The 16,916-nt window shown below is 43.2% G+C and overlaps 1 protein-coding gene across 1 annotated transcript; it reads right to left on the reverse strand.

Annotated features, from left to right (window-relative positions):
- Window positions 1–6,224: 6,224 nt before the first annotated feature.
- LOC131284299 (antigen 5 like allergen Cul n 1-like) lies at window positions 6,225–7,734 on the reverse strand. Its single transcript, XM_058313154.1, has 3 exons — window positions 7,390–7,734; window positions 6,568–6,812; window positions 6,225–6,489 (listed from the first exon to the last, which is right to left on the reverse strand). Exons 1-3 carry the CDS (start codon window positions 7,732–7,734, stop codon window positions 6,225–6,227), a joined length of 855 nt encoding a protein of 284 aa, XP_058169137.1.
- Window positions 7,735–16,916: the final 9,182 nt, after the last annotated feature.

Here is a 16,916-nt window from a genome sequence, read left to right on the forward strand (position 1 = left end):
TCATCATCATCATCATAATCATCACCATCATCGTTTGGCCTGAGTTTAATCGTTTCCGGCGGATAGTCCTTGCTCTGGCCCGGCTCGGTGCAGAAAATTAGGTAAGCGCCCGATTTCCCGCCAGAATGACATCCGGCCACGGAACGGGCTGCAGCCTAAAGTGAAAGGAGCCGAAATTAAGCGAAAGAGAGCGACAAAAAACACGGTCGCGATGTCGACAGGGACGGACACGGGGTTTCGGGGAGGAAATTTATCGAGCTTTCAGTTTCGTGGCGTTCTGGGTACCGCGGTTCCGCTTCCGCAACACCCCACACCCCGAGCCGATCGGTTCGATCCGGGCGCGCTGTTAGTAATGTCTTAATCGTGTCCTTACGAATTAACACAGCTGTTAAGTGGGCGGGTAATTTTCAGTTTGCCTGAACCCCGCCAAGCCCCAACCCTCTCCAGTCGATCCCTCGATGGAGACGAACGGAAACGTACGGTGGGTGGGCTTAAAAAATGGATTCGCAAACAAGCGAACCGTAGCACGTTGCGCGAAAAGGGGAAGGATCCGAGGCAACCCCTTGCTGCCGGTTTTGAATATTGGCTTTTTTGCTTCCGAGCGTGGCTGGTGTAGCTGATTTTGGAATTTTAACAAAGGACAGAACGGGAGAAAGAGGGAGAGAGAGTGGGATTGTTTGTTGTGGAAGGCGGACGGGAAAATTGCTTCCTCCACAACCACCATCCGCACTAATTTAAACATATTCACCCACCAACACCATCGGAGGATCCCATTTTCCGATCCAGTTACGCCGGTGACATCCACTCACATACGTCCCATTTTTCCGAGGCTTTGCTGTGAAAGTGTTGATCCGTATATTGCTCCAACGAGTGGTTGTGTGGTGCGCGTATTTGGACTGGGGAAAAACTGCTTACCGAACACAAAAGAAACATCAGAACGACCGTATCTGAGTGTGTGGGGTGGAAACCGATACCCCATCCGCATACATGGTGGAGGTTTTCCGCTGAAATCGTTGACGCCGCGATCGGTTTAGAGTAAGTACTTTTAAGATTCAACTTTGTTTGGCTACGAACGAACTTCACTGCAGTGGCCCAGTTTTTGCTTCGTGTCACGACACAAACGACGAGAAGTTTCGCTTAAAGTATTATGATTATGGCGTCGTTCGGTTGCGGAAGTGACACCCGATCGAACAGGTTGCAGTAATTCTGCGTGATTTGGGGCCCAGACTATGAGAAGCGAGTGCCTTGGGACAAGGTTTGTCATCGGTAATCGAAAAACAAATTTGATGCTTACGGGAATGGGCCTTTTAATGGTTGTAACAGGAGGAGCTTTAAAGAACTCCCTGTGTACGATTAACGCAATGCCATATGATGGAATGGAATTTTGGAACATTTTTAAGTTACTTGAAAATCAGGTTTTGCGATCATCAAAAATTGTTTGGTTTCGTTCTTTTCCAACCATCAAGATTCCTGTTGTTTGTTATTGCAGCTTTGTGGAATGTGTTCATAAAATCATGTCAAGTCATGTGTTCATTTTGAAGTGTCAATAAAGATTAAGATCTTTGGGGAGAAAATACGTTTGACCCGAATCTAAATCCCATGTCACCAACAATAATTTTAAATTTTTATGGTTTTTCGTTATATATCCACATTCCTACCGTCATTCATTAAACATAAGAACACTTTGCTTGGGTGGTTTTGTTAAAGAGTTATCCATTTAATTCAACGAACCCTTCCGCACTAAGCCGTATCTTGTTTAAACAACTATCAACGCCCGGGGAAAGACACCGGGCACGAGGGTGAACATGGGTGGTACGAGTGTTCCTTCGCACAAGTACCATCGGTCACGTGTTCCGCCCGGCCGCAGCAGCGCTACTTATGCTGAACGCATCCAAATACGAAGCCACAAAGTCCTGCGGCAAACGGGGGCGACAGGATCGTCCGGATAACCGATGTTACAACCCCGGCACACTGCTGCATCGCCCGAGTGTTTTCCCGGGCCGGGCCTGAAGTGGCTCTAATTGGGCAGACGGTACAGATAAGCCGTACCTTTCGAGAAGGGGTGAAACGTGCAGGTGGATATGAATCTTCGGACGGCTTCTAATTGAGTCAAGCTCTCTGTCTCTCGAGATGGGTTTTGTGGTGTGGTTTTGTGGTTGCAATGCTTCAGAGATCGGGAACGTGTGGTGGAGAAAGATATCATATCGTAGAAAAACGGCCCCCTCAAACTGATGAAGTGGACGCTCGTGGTTTGGATTTATCAGCGTGCTGTAATAAATGAGTAACGCAAAGAAACGAAAGGAGGTTACATGCTTTTATCATGTTAATTTAAATTCCTTTCCACGCGTGCAAATGGGAATATTTATTTAGTTTCACGTATCATTGGTCAGCAAATTTTGGTGAGATTTATCCTTCCACATTCCATACAGTCTCGAGACAAACCCGATTGACCCCGATTCAGTCGAGTTTCCTGCGATGTTATCGATATACTGCACATTACAAGAGCGTGTGCTATGGGGCGATTATAATAAAAAAAAATCTATGAATTGTGACCGAAAGTTCATTTTCCTCGTTCACGAAAAGAAATCGTCTGCCATCCAACCCGTGTATGCGCTCTGCTCGTTGTACAAACAGTATCGAGCACACGAGCATGGAGCAAGGACGACGAAAGGGCTTAGTCGTTCTCGGATTCACTCCACATATTGGATCTATAAATCACAGGAATGTCACCAGAATGTCTGCTATGATAGAGTCGGGATCAAGGGTAGCATCCAGAAACCCGGGAACCAGGAGACCCATAGCGAGGAGCGTCCTTTGAACGGACGAATGCAGTGCTACCGTGAAAATATCGCTCTGCAACTCGAATTTGGAACCAGTTACTCCAATCCACATTAACTTTGCCTTCAAGCTGCAACCCGAAAATGCATTGCAACATTTGCTCTAATCCTCTGAAAAGTTTGCTGATCCACCGTTCGACTTGGCAAGGACAGCGCCGCCTTGGATGATTGCCGAAAGTAGCGCTGGAAAGTAAACAACGGCCAGTAGAATGATGAACATCTCTGGTGAACCGTAGAGAGGGTGATCTATAAGCACTCGAAGGTGTGGCTCGAAGCTGTGAAGATGTGTTCGCCGGTTTTATGACGGTCACCAATGTCGATCGTACCGGGTGCGAGGTACCGTAAAGTACGGTTGACGGGATTTTCCTGTCCGAAAGTGCCATCGGAGACATTATTTTCCGAATCCCAAGCACCTTTCCCCAGAAGGGGGTGGTGTCTTAAATTAAATACATTCTAGTTTACAGTCGCGTCATTATTTATAGCTTCAATTAACTGCGGAACATCGTGGAGCAGTGGCACCGTTCCTATGTCAGCATGTGGCGAGTGCATAATGAACTCATAAATCCGTAATTTCGTATGCTTCTTCGGTTAGCCCGGGGAGTTCATTTGGAGGTATGGCGCTTTGGTGATAAATTTCTCACACTTTCCCGAATGTGACCCGGGGAGGGAGGAAAATAATTAGTGAAAACAGGAGAAAGGAAGCTACCGCTCCTAATAATACTCAAATGGCTTTCGCTTTATCATCGATACTTGTTTTTATACCATGTTAGTTTAATTTTTGAATTAGGTTTTATTGATAAGACTCTCATTAAAAACCAATCCTACTCGGAGGCAGTTTTTTTAGTAACGAATACTTTGAAGCGCATTAAGAGTACGATGGATATTTCACACCATACGCTAAAGTGGTGCTTTATGACTACAATGTATTTTCCGCTTTTAAAAACAACCTCTCGACTATGCAATTTCCATTAAAACCCCATTCGGAATGCATGCGTTAAATGCAAACACCATCCCCTTCCACTCGCCCAGAGTACGTTTTTGTACCTTCGATACTTTGTAGCCAATGCATCACCGACGCGCTGCTGCCCGGGGTAATGTAACAGCTTTCAGTTTTACATTCCACTACAGTGTTGGCTCCTTGTGCGCTGCAATAACTCTGCATTTGATTCAGCTTTTATTACATTTTCCAGGTACATTTAATACCACACCCGTTTCGCCACGGAGATCGTAAAGGGGAATGGGTACGACAAACGTTGGCCGTGCAAGCTCGAACCGACGACACGGAAGCATTTCACCCGTGGAGAAGGAAAACACCCCCTCGATTGATTGATGCGCAATTAGGTGGAAAACGGTGGAAGGATTGAAAAATGGCCAAGAAGTAAAAAAGCGACCGACCGGTAGCATCGATAGCGAACGACCAGAAGATGCCGGATGCTGTTCGGGAAGAAAAATGTCAATTCGAAAAAGGACGACCGAGTAAGTGGACGGATACTGACAGCGATATCATTATTCACCGCGTTACCGGATGCAGCGCAAAACGGAACCCCGGAGCGAACCTGAATGTGGCCGTGATGTTGTGATGCAGTTGCACTCTCGTTTCACCTTTTGCCAGGGGAGGGAGGGGGGTAGTTGGTGGGAGAGGTGGAAAGAAAATTTGAAAAGTCGAACATAAAAGTCCACGAGCGCTTTTTACTACCAGTTGCACACACTTACATCTCGTCGGCGAAGAGGGTAGCCGTAGTCAAGGCCAGCCAGCCTACTGAACCGGAAGTCATAAAAGAAGCCGAGACGACGCTATAACGTCCTGCCGGGGGGCTTCCCTTTTGCAAGGCTCTCCCATTTTACTGTAACTGTTTAGTTTTCTCCACACACACCCACACATCCAGACGGCGCTACCTTTCCAATCTTGGCCAGTAGTTTGTGGTCGAGTTATATCGTTGTGTTGCTCTTGGTTGGGTTTTCGCCTTTAGTCAAGCGAGGCTATGAATAAAATATCATACGGTAAATTGCACACATAAATCGCGTTACATTGCGTCACTGTGGGAAAGCGGGTGCGGGTTGCGAGAGCCCGAAGCCGTCGGGATGATGTTTGGTTTGCCAATTCGATCGAATTCCATTTATTTCACATTCAAAATATTTTCTATCGACCAAGAAGCACTACTACAGCATCAACGGATAAGGAAGGCTTACGGGAGGGCCATGAATTAAATTGGTGGTATGAATTAAATTATTTGAAATTAAAAGAAAATGCCATACATGTCAGATATATTACCTATCCAATTGTTCACTGGCCGTTGTCTGGGAATCTACTACTTTTTTTTGCTTTTTCTAGTGTATGGAGTTTTATGGACATTAAAAACTCGACCAATACTGAACCGTCGATTTTGAAACTTTCCACATATTGAGTTAAAGCCCTACAGATGTTGTTGAAGATTTGTTTGATCACTATTTTTTGATAAAATCATCCAAATTTTCCAATTGAAACTGAGTTTAATTATCACACATAAAATAAGCATTTCCTCAAGTGACAAGGTGTATCCACCAAAGTTGTACGACGAGGTTTATACAACACGGAAAAATCGATGAAATATCAAGCATTTTGAATATGCCGTTATTGTAACTATTAAATTAAAACATAGCTTTCTAGTAAAAAGTTTAAACCATACTTATTTTCTCAATCCCTTCTTCACCGAACATCGCAGGAGCGTCTAGCTAGATGTTGCTACAAGCTTATAACTTAAGTCAAAAACATCCTTCTTCGAAGCTAAATCGTTGGTGAAAGTGTAGGTGGGCTTCCTGTCTGGTTAAGACGTAATGTTTTATGAAGGACCTGTCAAAATACCCCACCCTCATTCTGACACGCAATCACCATCGCTCTTCCAGCGGGCAATCGGAACATCGAGTTAAAATAATTTTCCACCGTATGATCATTAATCAGCCCAAACGTCACGCTTATCATTGGGCCCACAAGGGACACTTTGGCTTTCTTTCTAGGAATTCGTCGAACGACTGTAAAACTTGCCCAAATGTCCGATGGTCCCCCTCGCCTAACCCCGGCTGTTCGAGGACGGAATTGATTCGCGCCGCAGGGAATAGTTGCTGTAAAATCCAACCGGGAAATAAAAGCCAACCGAGATAACTTCCCGCAGCTTCCACGTCTGAAGATAACTTCCCGCAACTTCCACGTCTGCTTTTGACGCACGTCAAGTTCTTTCGAGCGGGCGATGGGATACAAACGAAAAGGAAGGGAACCTATGGAAGCGAAACGTCCCTCGGTGCCGTGTCAGAATAAATAGTGTCACTTTTTATTGCGGCCAGGCTGCTGGGCACCAGCACGTTCACCCGCTCCCACTGCGGTGTCGGTGGAACACCCTTTCCTAGTAGTTCCTAGAGTTCCTTATCGATCGTATCGCCGATGCCCTCGCACAGCCCGGCGTAGGTCGAGCTACACTTGGCGCCCGGGTCGGCGCCACACTTCGAACACTGCGTGCCCTTCCGGTAGACGGGCTGGCCGAGCTCGGGGCTGTACGAGTAATTGCAGACGTAGTACACGTTGGAGCGCTTCCGCGCGACGTTGTAGTACCGCGTGGCCCCGCAGCCGACCTTCGTCACCCGGTCGCTGGCCATCCGGGCGAAATGGCCGACGTCCACCCTGTGTGTGTGTGTGGGGCAACCAGGTCAGTTTGAGTCCGAGTATGTCGGGGCGTACAGCCCTTTTTCGGGTACTCACCCTTCGCCGACCGGGCGATAGTTGTCCATGACGGTCTGATTGGTTTCGACGTACTCCTGCCACCACTTGTTGGTCAGGTCGGTCACGGCCTGCTCGAGGTCGACGGTGACGTTGCCTGCCCGCGACTTACGCCCGATGTTCTGGCCCGCGTTCCGATAGCGCTTGGTGCTGCGACACTCGTCGTGCAGGTAGTGGCACGTCCGGGCGTTGTACTCCGCCAGCTTCGCCAGCTCGTCGTCCCATTCCTGTGCGGGTCAAAGGAAAAGTTGGAACGGAATGAATTTGACCGTGGACGATGTAGTAGCGTCGTGTCTGGCAAACGGAGGAGTTCTCGGGAGAAGTGTACCCGACCTGGAATCGTCGATTTGGTTTTTTGCGGGTTACACACACTCACACACATAAAGACAATGACACGGTGGTGACCCGTGGAAAATTGCATTTGGCCGAGAGCATCATTTGCGTTTGGATCGGTCGTTTTAGTCCAATCCACTTGCCGCATCATCAAGCTGTATAGCGTTCCGTTTCTTCTTTTTTTCCCTTTGGAGGGAAAAGGTTACTGCTTTTTACGAGTCAAGTGGTTGGATCCGGTGTGAGAGGATATTTCAGATGGTCGTTAAATTGAAGAACATCTAACGCTAGTTGTCAAATACTGAGACTCCAAAAACTTTGAAAATGAGAAGAACAAATATTCAATGCCTGGAAACTATTAACCGTTATTTCATGTTTAAACATTCATTCATTTATAAGCACTTCTTTCGATAGAGACAAGACCTTTCCTCAAAAACCAGTCAAATCTACAACCTTTTGATTGAATATACTCACCAAAACTGCCATTCGTTCCGCTTCCGCAAATCCGGTCATTTTTCCCGACGCAAGCTCACTCCGCAAACTGTTGTGCAGCTTCAGTATGAGATCCTTCATCGGCTGGTCCATTTGCACCAGCTGCACCGTCCCGGCCGGACAGAGCACGCCGAAGCTTTCCGTCGCGTTACATCCGATGTGCGTGTAGTTGGAACGGCATAGCGACTGGTCGCAGTAGTTCACGTCGCCATCTGCAGCCGCCCAAACGGATGCAGGTGTTAAGCATAACGTCACCACCAGCAGCACCAACGAACCGGAACCGCATCGCCACCGCGTGTCGGTGGAAGTTTTCGAGTAGGTTTTCATAATCCTCGTTGCACGGATGGTTTTCATCTGATTCCCGCTAACAAGCGACTAACTTCGCCTGTTGACCCGCACCGCAACACTAAACGCTGTGCGTTAAGGTAGTGATATTTATAAGGCATAAACTCTCCCCCAACTCCGTCGACGAATGCCGTCTCGTGCGGTGAAGTTTTTCCCACGAAAATTATTCTCATCACCATGGAAGATTACCCTCAAGGGCTGCGCCGTGATGGAGTTATTTGATAATTATCATGATTAGGTTCTAAAAATGAATCGGGAAGCCATTCTCACACTTGCACTTTTGATACGGTTTTGTGCGATAAATGCAAAATCGTTGCTGGAGCATGACCGAACAACCGGAACTGATTCAAAAACACTTGTCTAGATGATTGTGGATCAGAGATCAAAGCCGTCTATGGTTTTGCCTGTTTGAAAACGTCTGAACCATCAGTTAATGGGATGGAAAATTGGATAAACTAGCAGAAATGTTTCGTTAGTTAAAATTAAATTGATTTCAATAATTAACTATCTAGCATCGCAAATATGTGCAAGGTGAAGAATCAAAATATAAAATACTGTTGATATCCCATTTTCCCCGAAGATCATAATTGAAATTCAATCGAAATAATTTTAAAACATTTGCCAGCTCTACAACGCAATTTGCTCACCCATTGATACATTCTGTAACAAGCGGGTCGAATCAAATGAACATTGCTTGCCATTTAGAATTTATTTATGGATCCAATGACTAATCCGCACACAGCTTCTGCTAAGCAACACCGGCACACACGACACACAATACATCATGGCATGTTCGCTCATTGTTATGCTGTTGCCATGTGAAACCTACAATAGATACCGATGCGTTGTTTGTCGGTAGCAAAAGCAATACGCGAGCGAACAATCAATTTCTCATGTAAAACGGTTGCACGCAGACAACGCAGCTCATTTTCCCACTTTGCGCACTTTGCGCCGGCAGTCATGGGCTATGATTTTGCCGGTTGCCCTTTTCCGCTTTGATAATCGATGATGATTTGCGGTGGAAACGTGAAGTATTGTTGGTTCTATTTTACAATTTGCTTACACGTGCTCCTTTGACTGTAGCTTGGTATTAGGCATTGAAACTAATGATTATGGGATGGAAATAAATAGGTATAATAAATCATATTTTTAAATCAGATGTTTTTAAACGAACCAGTTTGTTGTTTTGCAGTTCTGTTTAGTGATACAAATAGTATTTCATTATGACTGCAGGGTTATGTTGCTCTATTTCAACGGAGCTATTGAGATGCGTCCTATAATAATTAGCTGTCCATGCCGTGTGATTTGCACAATGCCTTCCTTATGATGGAACCATATGAGATGTACGCTACAAGCGATAAACTAAACAGCAATCTCAATCTCAGATGACACATTCATCGGCGTTGTTTGCACAAATTGCGATAGTCCCACTAAAGCCCTCGTTTCTACCAACTTCCTTTAGAGCTACGGAGATGGATTGTTATTGATTAATCAACGTAATCTCCAGGATCTTCCAGGTCCGTCCGGTAGGAATGTAAAGTTTCTCGCAGCTCAAACGGCCTGCGAAGACGTCAAGCGAACGTTGCATTTGACTTTCCTTGGCAAAGTTTCAATTTACCACTCACCGAAGCATTTTCCTGCCCAACGGTACGGCCGGAAGTGAGGTCCTTGCGCGAAAGGTCCCGTGTGTGTGGGACGTCTTGGGTTTCTCTTCGGTGTAGAGTTGCGGTGCGGTTGGGCTGTCGCACTGAAGTGGTCGGTTGGGCTGCTGGGGCGGATTTTACTTGCACACTCGTCGAGATCCTTGCGGTGGCCTTTGACGGCGTGGGCACTCGAGCGTTGCATTTGACAATTATTCAAATGAGGTTATGAACATGTAAACAAACGTTGGCCAAGAGCGGGAGGGGCGAAGCGGGCGAGCGAACGGGAGAGTTGTTCAAAACCGCGCCCTGACGTCCTCCAGCCGGCAACATTATTACGATGCTGCGGGATTTATGGCCGCGCTTACGGGTCGTGACCCGCTCGGAAAGATTACATTGAAGCGGTCCCCACCTGAAGGATGATGTGTATGAGACGATGTTCGTGGACGTAGGATTAAGGCAACGTAAAAAGAAGAACACGGCAAAGAAGAGGCCGGGCTTGGAGTGGGCACTTTGTTTTAATGTGCCCATGACTGTTAACTCAATTTCCGTTCCGCTGCGAGCTCATTCCTAACGACGCTCGAAAGGTTCCTGCTCTCAAAGGATTCTGTTTTATTCTGTTCTTTTTTTTAAGAAACTGTTTCCTTCCTTAAATTTCAGCCCAATTTTCCCTCCAACATGTTGTCACTCACTGGTAATTGCACGTGTACGAAAGGCACGCTCCGCATCGCACACGTTTTCATAAATATCGCAACACATCCACGAGCGGCATCATTCAGCATCAAAAGCTTCGTTCCTTCAAAGGCAACACGAAGGAAAAACGGGCTGGCGGGTCTTGTAGCAAGGCCCCATCCTTACAAACCGGGACAGACGCCCCAGCGCGTATTTCCGGTGTAAGCATTCGGAAAGTTTGCCGCACTCGAAACAACTTGTTCATAATGAATTAAGAATGACGAATTCTGCACCCGCGTTGAAACTCACACGCCACGGTCGTCTTTCTTTTGCAATCTGTCAAATGGAAAAGGGACGAGCGAAGCGGGAGGAGGGTGCGCTAAAACAAGCGTGAGGAATGAATTTAATTTCATGCATTTGTTTTATTTGCACGCTTTCGGTTTCCCTGCCCATTCCCGGAAGGGAAAACTTGCTCAGTGCGAGTCGGCAAATTTGTTTTCCTTCACAACCGAGTTTTTCCCCCTGGGACAGAAGTGAAGAATCTCTTTGATTGAATGCCGTACTGATGGATCGGATGAATGGAATGAAGGTAATTTGATTTGAGTGAATTACACACATTTTCGGGAGTTGCGCTCGTTCTCGGGCGAATTACTTTGCGTTATGAAAAATGCGTCTAATTATTCCGGGGAACGTGCATTGCGCGCCCCAAACATTTCGAGTAAATTAGCCCATGTTTGCACGAACATCACGCGTCGAGTGGTACCTTAATCGTGGTAATTTATTTACGAACATATTCCAACTAAAATTAATAAAAACACAAGGAGATAAAAGTTTAGAAATAAAGTTACGGCCACTCGAACAATCGCCTTATACAAAATTATTTAAAACGGAACATAAACTATGATGAATTCCTGTGGTGGGTTGTTTCATGTGCATAATTTCGGATGTGGGTCAGGGGTGCGAAATAGCGAAAACAATTTAACATTTCATTAAAGGTTCCATTTGCTTTTCTCAATCAAGAGTGCTTCATTTATTATGGAAATCGGTTTCAGTTTCAATACTTATTGAATGTCTGATTTAGCTAACATGTAGTTGACAATCTAAGTTTATCATTCGCTTCGATCAAAGAAAAATGAAACAGCATTTAGCTAAACAAATTATTCAAATACTTACAACAATAGACCATTTTAAGAAAGCCATATCTTTAGACTCTCAATTGCAGAATGTTTTGTGGTTATATATCTTACTGCAAATAATGTTTGAACTTTATCGTTTATTTTTTCGTACAAAAAGTATTAATGTTTTGTTAAAGTCCTCTTCCCTGGCACTGTTCCATTCCGTTGATTATTATAAATGTGTTGCCGCTGTTTTGCTGTGTTTAGTTGCATCCTTCTCTTTTAAACCATGTGTTTCACAATGCTTATTGCAAACCCCTTTTTTTTGTTGCCCATCAATAAAATACATCGAAAATCTGACTCAACAATGTGCCAAAACTAATTTGTTGAAAGCATTGTCGGAACTGTTTTATATCATATGTTACGTACGGGTTTATGTTGTTTTATTTAATGCATCGTATCAGAGGCATCGCTTGTCCTGAAACATTGCAAAAGATTCCTTGTCTTTGATCTTAGGTGTTGTTGTCTCTTCTCTAGTTTGGGTAGGGTTTGTTATTATATTACTTACAAGGAGTACACATACACGTACACGTACACACATATTGAGAATACTCTTGAGGGCGTTTAAGTGTTTTTTATTGTTCCGGATTTCCGGTAAATAGCATTTAGCTTATCCAACGCGATTTGCTCCGTCTAATACTTAAAGCAAACGTATTTTGAGTGTAACTGGGTCTTTGAAGATCATAAAAGTGCATGTTAGCTGCTCGTTTTCATGTTTTTAGCAATTTGGCCTGGTTGGAGTTACATTCCGGCGGTTTACCTCGCTGTATTACGTTGCTGGGAGATATTGGCATCAGTGTTGTTGGCTTAATGGTAATTGACATTTAAATTTTAAAATTTATTTGCCTACTTTTATTTATTGAATCGCCTAAGCTTTTTCGTCATAGTTATGTATTTACTTCATTTGTATTACTTCACGTATTATTAGGCGCAATACTAGCGGCAACGTTTCTCTTCTTCCAATTCCTAATATGTATTTGTGCGTGTAAGTGCGTGTGCTTACTTTTACGTTTTTTCAATAAATTTATTTAGCATTAGCAATGTTTTCTTTTGATAGGGAGTTCAAGATTAGTTATTAACTGCATTTGCTTTAATCATCGATGCCTTTTATTACCCTTCTCTATTTTTGTTTGTTGTTCAATTTTAACGTATATCCATTTAAACCACTTTAGTTTTAGTTAAGAGTTGCCTGAATTACACAGTACATGCATTGAGTGGTTTGATTTATTATTAGAGGTTTTGTTATTACGTTTCCCTTCTTTTTGTTTTTTGTTTTGTTCAACTGATGTGCCCAAGTTTTTATGGATTACAGTAGCAAACAGTCATTAATTAATGCTCATTGAGTTTAGGGTTTAATTTGTTTTACATTTAAAGATTTTAAACGACAGGCATTTTACATGCCATCAGGCAAACTACTACGACAGTTCCATTGATAACATTCATATGATTTAATGAGACATTAGTTAGAGTTTCAAGTTGTTTAAATTCATTTTTCAACATTATTTTTTCTAGAATTTGCCAAATTTTTAGATTCATTCGTGTAGTCATGCTTTTAGTGTTTAGTGGAGTACCAGAGAGCAGCAATAATCTGTTATCTTTTTGAGCCACTACGTATAGTGAAGTTTATCACTAGAAAATCAACCACATTTAATATGTGCTTGACTACGTGTTTGTTTTTCGTTTTTATTTCATTAAATAACAATAAAAATAAATAAGATGTGTAAATGCGATTATGATAAAAAAATAACACAACAGTCTCCTAAATAGTTATGTTTATATCCATCGAACTTGGCACGTATTCAAATGAAAACTAATGCTCATGACGAAGGCAATAAATGTTAGAAACAAATGTGGCATAAAACTTTGACGATTAGTAACGTCTTTTCCTGTAGAGAAACAATGTGTCCGGAACCTCTAGTGAGCGTGAGTATGCAAATGTTATAGAACTAACGTGACGTAATACGGCCAATGTTCAGAAGTGTTTTTCCTAATGTCTGCACAAGATTACAAAAATAATTACAATTGCTCAGGATAAAATTAAACTACAAATGACTGGTAAGTATGGTTGGAATTACGTTCAGCAGACCTTTTTTCTAAGTCAACCACTTTTACCTTTAAACAACATAACAAGGATGCTGAGGCATTATTATTATTTGCTTTTTGCAGGGCACGGACAAATAAAAAAAACCCAAGATATTACGACAGAAAGCTTGAATTTCCAAAGGTGAAATTGAGAGAACATTGCTCTTAATGTAAAGCAATTGATAAATTGTTGTAATACTAGGATAACTATCGTAAAGCAATTCAGTTATTTTGAAGTCTGATTTGCTTGTGTTGCACAAACTTTAAAATATTTTATCTGTGCAATGATGATTATTTTGGCCTTTTTGTCAATTATCTTACCCAATGGCAACACAGGTGCGTGTGTAATGCGAATGATATTATTTTGTTCATTATTTTGAATTACTTGTAATTTGTTATATTAGGATTTTTGTCTTTTCTTACCTGAAGTATATACTAACAGGTTGCTCCCTTAATTTTTTTACGAGCCAAAGAGACTACGGCGATAAAATTAAATCTCCTCATTAACATAAGCCTGTTCGTAAGCCAGGCAGGCTAATTTAAAAAGTGTTTTTGATATACTTTCGGTAACAAACTCTGTTTAAAAAATTGTAGGTTTTTACTTTCTTGCTGCCGTGGTAAAAATTCAACAACAGCACAATACAAAAAGGGATCTCTCTGTGAGTTTATGTGTATATATATATGTATATAAATGTGCATCTTTATAGGACTATCCTGATTACTAGGTTCGTAGACTTTCGTTATACTGTTATACTGTTTTACTCCAAGGGTCTTATCATCTTGATTTTGGGCTCAACAAAATAAAAAATAATACAAAGATTTATTAAAATAAATTTAAAAAGTTTAAAAAAATAGCTTTCTTCCAATTGATTCAAATCTCTGGGTTTTAAACATATTATGCACTATTTTCAAACCTCGGTTTGCTTCGTTTGCAGCGTTGTTATCAATATTCAAACTACTGCATACATGTTTTAGCATTTGCAGGGCAAAACTTATGTGTAGCTTTAACTTGTTGGCGCATATTGCTTCCTCGAATGCCAGCTATGGTCATTATTAAGCTGATGATGGTGTTTCATTTACAAGATTCCAGCCGGCGAGCTTAGATTTATCATTGGCTTTTCATTTATCAATCACACATAGATCTTTGCTACGTTATAGTTAACGCTAGCCCGTTTGTTTATTCTTCCCATATTCGGTGAGTTGACTATTGTTTTACTTACGGTCTTTCCTCGTCTGCCTGTGTATTTGTAATGTGAAACCTCAGTGTCGTCGTTCTGGTACAATTTTTCCTGGATGGTGGTAATGATTTGTGGGAATGCTGATGCATGTTGAAGGTGGCTTGGGTGGTGGGAGGTTTATGAAAGCTTCTCATCAATTTTCCCAGCCGGTTAGTAGAAGCTGTAAGAAATGGGGTAAACGTTGAAAGGATTAAATACTTTTTAAGAGTGGACCACACTACCGAACCGAAATAGGAATTTTTAAAATTGCGGTATGGAAAATGTTAATGTTGTCCAATCGGAAAAACAAAATAAATACGAACAAAACCTCGCCTGCCGGGCCTTCAGTAGCGTTCGGTGACATTTTTTCAGTGCACGAAAAGATCTCAAAAACCTTTTCTATTTCTTTCGATTTTTAGCTGATTCGAGCCGATGCGCAAACCATTTGCCTTGAAGAGATGAATTGCATAAATATCAAAAGCATTTCCCAAGGGTAGGAGAAAAAAAAACACAAGCACCCCAGAAGATCGAGGGAAAGTATGAACGAAGGCTCAAAATTGAAATTCAACCCCAAAGGTGAACCCGCCCGCAAGAAATCCACCGACAAATTTGTGCGAATACTCTTTCTTTTTGTCATCCTGTTCGGTCTTCCCCATCGATCGGAAATCTTCCCTCGACGAGTCTCGACGGAGAAGAAAAATACCAAAGTACGTCACGTGCGTCGCTGATTTGCCGACTTGAAAGAAAACTCATCACACTGCAACATCACGTGGCAGCTGCCGTGGGATTGCCTTTGGTTTGCGATTGATTTCTCTGCGCTTCTTGGTGGTATTTCTTCGCACTCGTTTTTCCCGCAAACGAAAAGAAGATGGGCCCAATTCACATCAGTTCCCGCAACCCGGCACACAGTGGAACGTGGATGAATTTATTTTCATCCCTACCGATTGCAATATTTCCATCCACATCGCATCCTGATTGGCATGGCTGGATGAGGAAAATTTGAGCGTGCAAGTTTTCCCACCAGCGAGTGACTGATTTGTGGCACGTTTAGCGTATTGGCGATGGAAGTAATTTGTTTTCAACAACAGTGAAAGTAACATCATTTTTTCTGAATTGGTTTTGGAAATAAGATAAACTGAAAAAATAGCAACCTCGAAATTCGCTCCATTTCTTTTCCAGTATCAACAGCTGACTTCATTCTGTGGAAGCTTATTTAATTAAGCAATCAACTCCTGCAAACAAGAAGCCCTTGCAACCTCTCCTCCCACCCAGTTGGCCACCGTCACGGATCGAATCCTCATCAAACCCAAAAAGCCGCCGCCAGCATTTTCCGTAGCTCATTGGTTAAATTGACCGAATTGCAAAAGGCGAAAGCCACCCACCGGATCGGCAAACGGAAAAGCGACCTCGGGCACACCCGCCCTGCCCCCTTCCACGGCACTATCGCTTCAGAGCGGCCCTGTCGCGCCGCTCCGGCTGGGACCTTTCGGAGTTCTGCGGTAGTAAAACTTTATCCCTCACCTTCGGGCATAAAATCAATATCAATTTACAAGCGAATACTTTCTTCCCCGTGCGCCATGGCATGGAGCGAAAAGTTTCCCGCCTCACCCCCTCTCGCCCGCTTGTCTTGCGGTTGGCTTTGATAGTCGCCTTCGGTACGGTTCCCCCGAACTTTTCCCGGGCGCTTATCTTCGGACGCGTCGCCTGCAAACATCGCTATCGATACGAGTTGTTCGAAACAGAGAAATAAAATCGTTTATTGAACGCCATTTTTGCGTCCCGTCGATTCGGTCGAGCTGTTGTTGAAGTTCCAACAAGGGTTGTAATGGGTAAATTACGGCGTTGTTTGCAGCAGCCAGGCAGGCGGAAGAAGGAGTTTGCTTGGTTGCCGATTATTTCCATCCAATCTAAGAACTATTACGGACAATGTTGAACAACTGGCTACTTTCAACTGTTGGAAAACTAGCTCCTTGTGAAATGAAAGTAACTCAATGCCAATTCAATCCTAGGAGAGCTTAAAAAACAAGCCTAACATAAAGCTTACGATACTAACATAAATAGTTCTTAACTCACCTTTTGTCTTAGTGTCAAATTCTTAAGTTCTTATTGATTGTGAAGGAAGCGTTGTGGATTCATGATTTATCGCAAAGTGAAGAAGTAACTTTTTGATTGATGACAATATTCAACATCGTAAAATAACATTGCCGAAGTTTCCTACGCTACTAATTTAGCAAAATAACCCTCAATGGTACAACCAGCTGAATACACTTCCACACATCTTAAAAATACACAAGCAAACACGCACGAACGCACACACAAGCACACACCTTGAGTTTGGTGCCCCAACGGGATGGGGAAACGGCCGTCGCATCGCCGTT

The sequence above is a fragment of the Anopheles ziemanni genome, chromosome 3 (assembly GCF_943734765.1).
Source record: "Anopheles ziemanni chromosome 3, idAnoZiCoDA_A2_x.2, whole genome shotgun sequence".
NCBI lineage: Eukaryota > Metazoa > Arthropoda > Insecta > Diptera > Culicidae > Anopheles > Anopheles ziemanni.